The 4,104-nt window shown below is 39.1% G+C and overlaps 1 protein-coding gene across 1 annotated transcript in view; it reads left to right on the forward strand.

The window, feature by feature from the left end:
- The window catches only part of LOC107732505 (E3 ubiquitin-protein ligase HECTD3-like), a 15,809-nt gene extending 11,814 nt beyond the window's left edge, over positions 1–3,995 (forward strand). Inside the window, exons 8-18 of the mRNA XM_016543860.1 lie at positions 701–783; positions 880–1,045; positions 1,127–1,208; positions 1,408–1,590; positions 2,184–2,236; positions 2,389–2,453; positions 2,544–2,647; positions 2,779–2,892; positions 2,978–3,067; positions 3,470–3,676; positions 3,831–3,995. Coding sequence (XP_016399346.1) covers positions 701–783; positions 880–1,045; positions 1,127–1,208; positions 1,408–1,590; positions 2,184–2,236; positions 2,389–2,453; positions 2,544–2,647; positions 2,779–2,892; positions 2,978–3,067; positions 3,470–3,676; positions 3,831–3,980 — 1,297 coding nt within the window. The 3' untranslated portion in view covers positions 3,981–3,995. The remainder of the gene's footprint in view (positions 1–700; positions 784–879; positions 1,046–1,126; positions 1,209–1,407; positions 1,591–2,183; positions 2,237–2,388; positions 2,454–2,543; positions 2,648–2,778; positions 2,893–2,977; positions 3,068–3,469; positions 3,677–3,830) is intronic.
- Positions 3,996–4,104: the final 109 nt, after the last annotated feature.

The following is a 4,104-nucleotide window of genomic DNA, read 5'->3' on the forward strand; positions in this document are numbered from 1 at the left end:
GTAATAATGGACATAACAGTCGTAGTTTACTCCCTACATCTGAGCCTAAATGCGTCTATGTTCGCGCGAATCATTCATGATCCAGCCTCATCTACAGAAGAAGTGAGTATAAGGTTTTGTAATGAATCTTTGCAAATCGCCTTTCCTAATAATTTGCTAATTAGCAAGTTTCACGATGAATGCGGCTAAAGTAAACAGTCTCTCTGAGAGCGGCTCTGCTCGGAAGAGAGGGGCGGGGTCAGCAGAGCTCATTAACATTTAAAGGGAAATGCTACAAAAACGGCTTAATCTGAAAAGAGCTGTTTTTGACAGGGTAAAAAAACAAAAGTGTTTTTTACACTACCGTTGAGAAATTTTAACCAAACTATGTTACAGACTTTTCATTAAGACCCTAAAGAATCATATCAATTTGTGGAAAATGGGCATCATATGACCCCTTTAACAAACTTTATTGGTGCAATTTTTTTTTTTTTTGGAAAATGTTTTTCTTCTGAAATAAATGTCACTTTGATATTTTGTTATGTAATGTAATAAGATTCATGCATTTTTAAGTGTGGTTTAAAAGTCTAATTACTTTTTGAGGCCAATTACCATTTTATATGTATAAGTTGTAGTAGAAGCACTGTTTTCAAGTTATAAATATGTAAAGGTTATATAAGATTCTGAATATTGCAACAGCATGGCTTTATTTCTGTCACAGCAACTTAATTGGAGAGGTTTGTGTTCTGGAGGACATGACATCACATTTGCCTGTTATAGAGATCAGAATCGAGGAATGCAGAGGTAAGATTCATCTGACATGACATGCGCGCTGTCATCTGAAAGAGAAAGTCATCTTGATTTATAATGTTTATTTTCTATAATTATATTTTGCTGTAGACGAGGGAATCGATGTACGGATCAGGGGTCTAAAGATCAAATCATCCTGCGAGCGTGACTTGGGCCTGAATGCGGATGTGTTCCAGTCTCCCAACCTAGTGCGCTACCCGAGGTTGGAGGGCACACTGCCTGATGTCCTCTATCACCGGGCACTGGTCATTCAGAGGTAACACCCAGCAATGTGTGACATAATAAGGTCTGTATGTGAGTTGTTGGCAGCTCTTAGTGTTGTTTTTTGTGTCTGTAGGTTCATCACACTCCTGGACAGTCTGTTGCCTCATATGGTGCCTGCATGGGACTACAGCCTTGGAACGTTCAACCAGATCAAAGTTAGTACTCTTATCTATAGCAAATTTATCTTGTGCCATTCTCTACACCTTCAGTGAATAGTTTGTGTCTATGTGTACGTGTTGTCCTTCATCTTTCACATCAGTTACTTAAATTATCAAGGTGAAGTTTGTACTTTCTGCCCCAATTTGTGCCAAACTTTTTTTTTTCTGTTTCCTCAAACTGTGTGCTGCCGTTTAGAGCATAAAGCAGTTCCTGCTGTTGTCGAAGCGCCGCTCTGCCCTCATCACCCAGTGCTTGAAGGACTCTGAGACCAGTAAGCCTAACTTCATGCCCCGCCTTTACATCAACCGTCGCCTTGCCATGGAGCACCGTGACAATCCCACTCTGGACCCCACATGTAAAAATGCTGTCTTCACTCAGGTAGTCCACAAAACAAGTGTCAATATGTTTGCAAAATCCATTGTTCTGTGGTTGCGTCAAACACACTACCGTTCAAAAGTTGGTGTCACATAAGTTTTTTTTTAAGAAATGAAGGCTGCATTGTTCAGCAAGAACACATTAAATTGACAGTAAAGACATTTAAATATATTACAGTACATTTATATTTTAAATAAATGCTATTCTCTCTATTCATCACAGAATCCTGAAAAATTATTTCCACAAAAATATTAAGCAGCACAACTGTTTTCAACATTGATGATAATAAGAAATGTTTCTTGAGCACCAAATCAGCATATTAAAATGATTTCTGAAGGATCGTGTGACACTGAAGACTACAGTAATGGCTGCTGAAAATTCAGCTTTGTCAACACGGGAATAAATTACATTTGAAAATATTTTCAGTAAGATAAGTTATTTTAAATTGTGATCACATTTCACAATATTGCTGTTTTTAACATAAATACAGCCTTGGTGAGCTTAAGACATTTTTTAAAACATTTTTAAAATCGTCTCGACCGACCACAAACATTTGAAGGGTAATGTAGAGTGAATACTCTTTATTGTTTATGCAGGTGTATGAGGGTCTGAAGCCGTCTGACAAGTATGAAAAGACTCTGGACTACAGGTAGTCTTTTAAAATTCCAGAAGCTTTTTTTTTATTATTATTGTACTTACTCTTTTTAAATAGTCAAAATGCTCTATAACATACTAATTATGATAGTGAAACTACCATGTTATTATGCTTTATACACACAAATATTTTTCTCTTTCTTACAGGTGGCCAGCACGATATGACCAATGGTGGGAGTGTAAATTCATTGCAGAAGGCATCATCGATCAAGGTCATATAGAGATAAGCTTCCTCCCACCCACAGTAATTCTCATGTCTGTAATAAAACACAGTATCCTCACCTGAGATTTCTGTCTTGTAGGTGGTGGTTTTCGAGACAGCCTGGCAGACATGTCTGAAGAACTTTGTCCCAGCTCATCAGAGTGCCCCATGCCACTTCCATTCTTTACACGAACTTCTAACCAGGTAACAACTAACTTGACATATGCACTGTCGTTTTCTTTCTATAGTCCATTGCATAAGAGTTGACTCTATTGTAACTGACGATGTAGTTATTAACTTATCATTATATAATGATTAAACTGTTTTTGGATCAGGGGGCTGGAGAGGCCAGAGACTTCTATGTGCCAAATCCTTCATGCCGAGAGTTCCAAAAGTTTGAGTGGATTGGGCAACTAATGGGCGCTGCTCTTCGCGGAAAAGACTTTCTGGTCAGTGCTGGTCTTGTGGTGTAATTGCAGTGGGACCTTAGTGTTAACTGAACGTTCTTGAGGTTTCGTAATATTTATCCTTTAGGTTCTGGCTTTGCCAGGGCTGGTGTGGAAGCAGCTGATTGGAGAAGCGGTCAGCTGGACTAAAGACTTTCCTGCAGTAGATTCTGTGCTGGTAAGAAGCCCAAATATCTCTCCCTCTGTCTTACCTTTGCATCTTGGTGCTGACCACTCTTTCGCCAGAGGAGAACTAGTCAGTCGATTGAGCCTGTTTTTTTGTTTGTTTTTTTTTCATTTCTGTCACCTAATGGAGTTTAGGTTCTTTGCCACTATCTTCTTTGGCTTGCTTAGTTGGGTTTTAAAAGACAATTATTATAGTTTTATTATCAATTTGACCGTTCTGACACTATAAGATGAGAACAAAACTTGAACTGAATTGAGCTGAATTATGACACTTGTCTTCTGTAGAGCTGCTTTAAAGCTGAATCAAAATCATTTGTATTGAATAAAGCGCTATATAAATAAAGGTGAAAACATTCAGTGGAACTGATGAAACATGTTTGGTGTGATTCCTTAGGTGAAGTTGTTGGAGGCTATGGAGCATATGGACAAGGAGACGTTTGATTTTAAGTTCGGCCAGGAGCTTGTGTACACCACACCCCTGAGTGACGGCCGGCTGGTGGAGCTGATTCCAGGAGGCAGTGGAGTGGTGGTCCGATATGAAGACCGCATGGAGTTCATCCGCCTGGTACAGAAATCCAGACTAGAAGAGAGCAGAGAACAGGTAATACTACATTACAAAGTATATTGAGACTATTATAATTGGGATTAACAGAAAAAAAAAACATTCTTTTTGAGGATGTACTAAGCATATGTTTTTTTTTCTTTCTTTTTTTCGATCATTCCATAAAATTCTGTGCTGTGTTTCTGCACCACAGATTGCTGCCATGCAGGCAGGACTGGTGAAAGTGGTGCCGCAAGCTGTGCTTGATCTCCTGACATGGCAGGAAGTGGAGAAGAAAGTGTGTGGAGACCCAGAGATCACAGTGGAGGCCCTTAAACGCCTCAGTGAGTCATACAGCAGCTGACATGAGCATTAAATTATTGATATTCTCTGCTTCAGGCACTGAACCGGATAGTGGATGAAACTGAAAATATTACAGCTCGGTACAGCAGTCATTCTCAACTTGTTTTACTTTAGGTCCCAAATTT

This window comes from Sinocyclocheilus rhinocerous, unplaced genomic scaffold (assembly GCF_001515625.1).
Source record: "Sinocyclocheilus rhinocerous isolate Xijiao unplaced genomic scaffold, SAMN03320098_v1.1 scaffold2053, whole genome shotgun sequence".
Taxonomy (NCBI): domain Eukaryota; kingdom Metazoa; phylum Chordata; class Actinopteri; order Cypriniformes; family Cyprinidae; genus Sinocyclocheilus; species Sinocyclocheilus rhinocerous.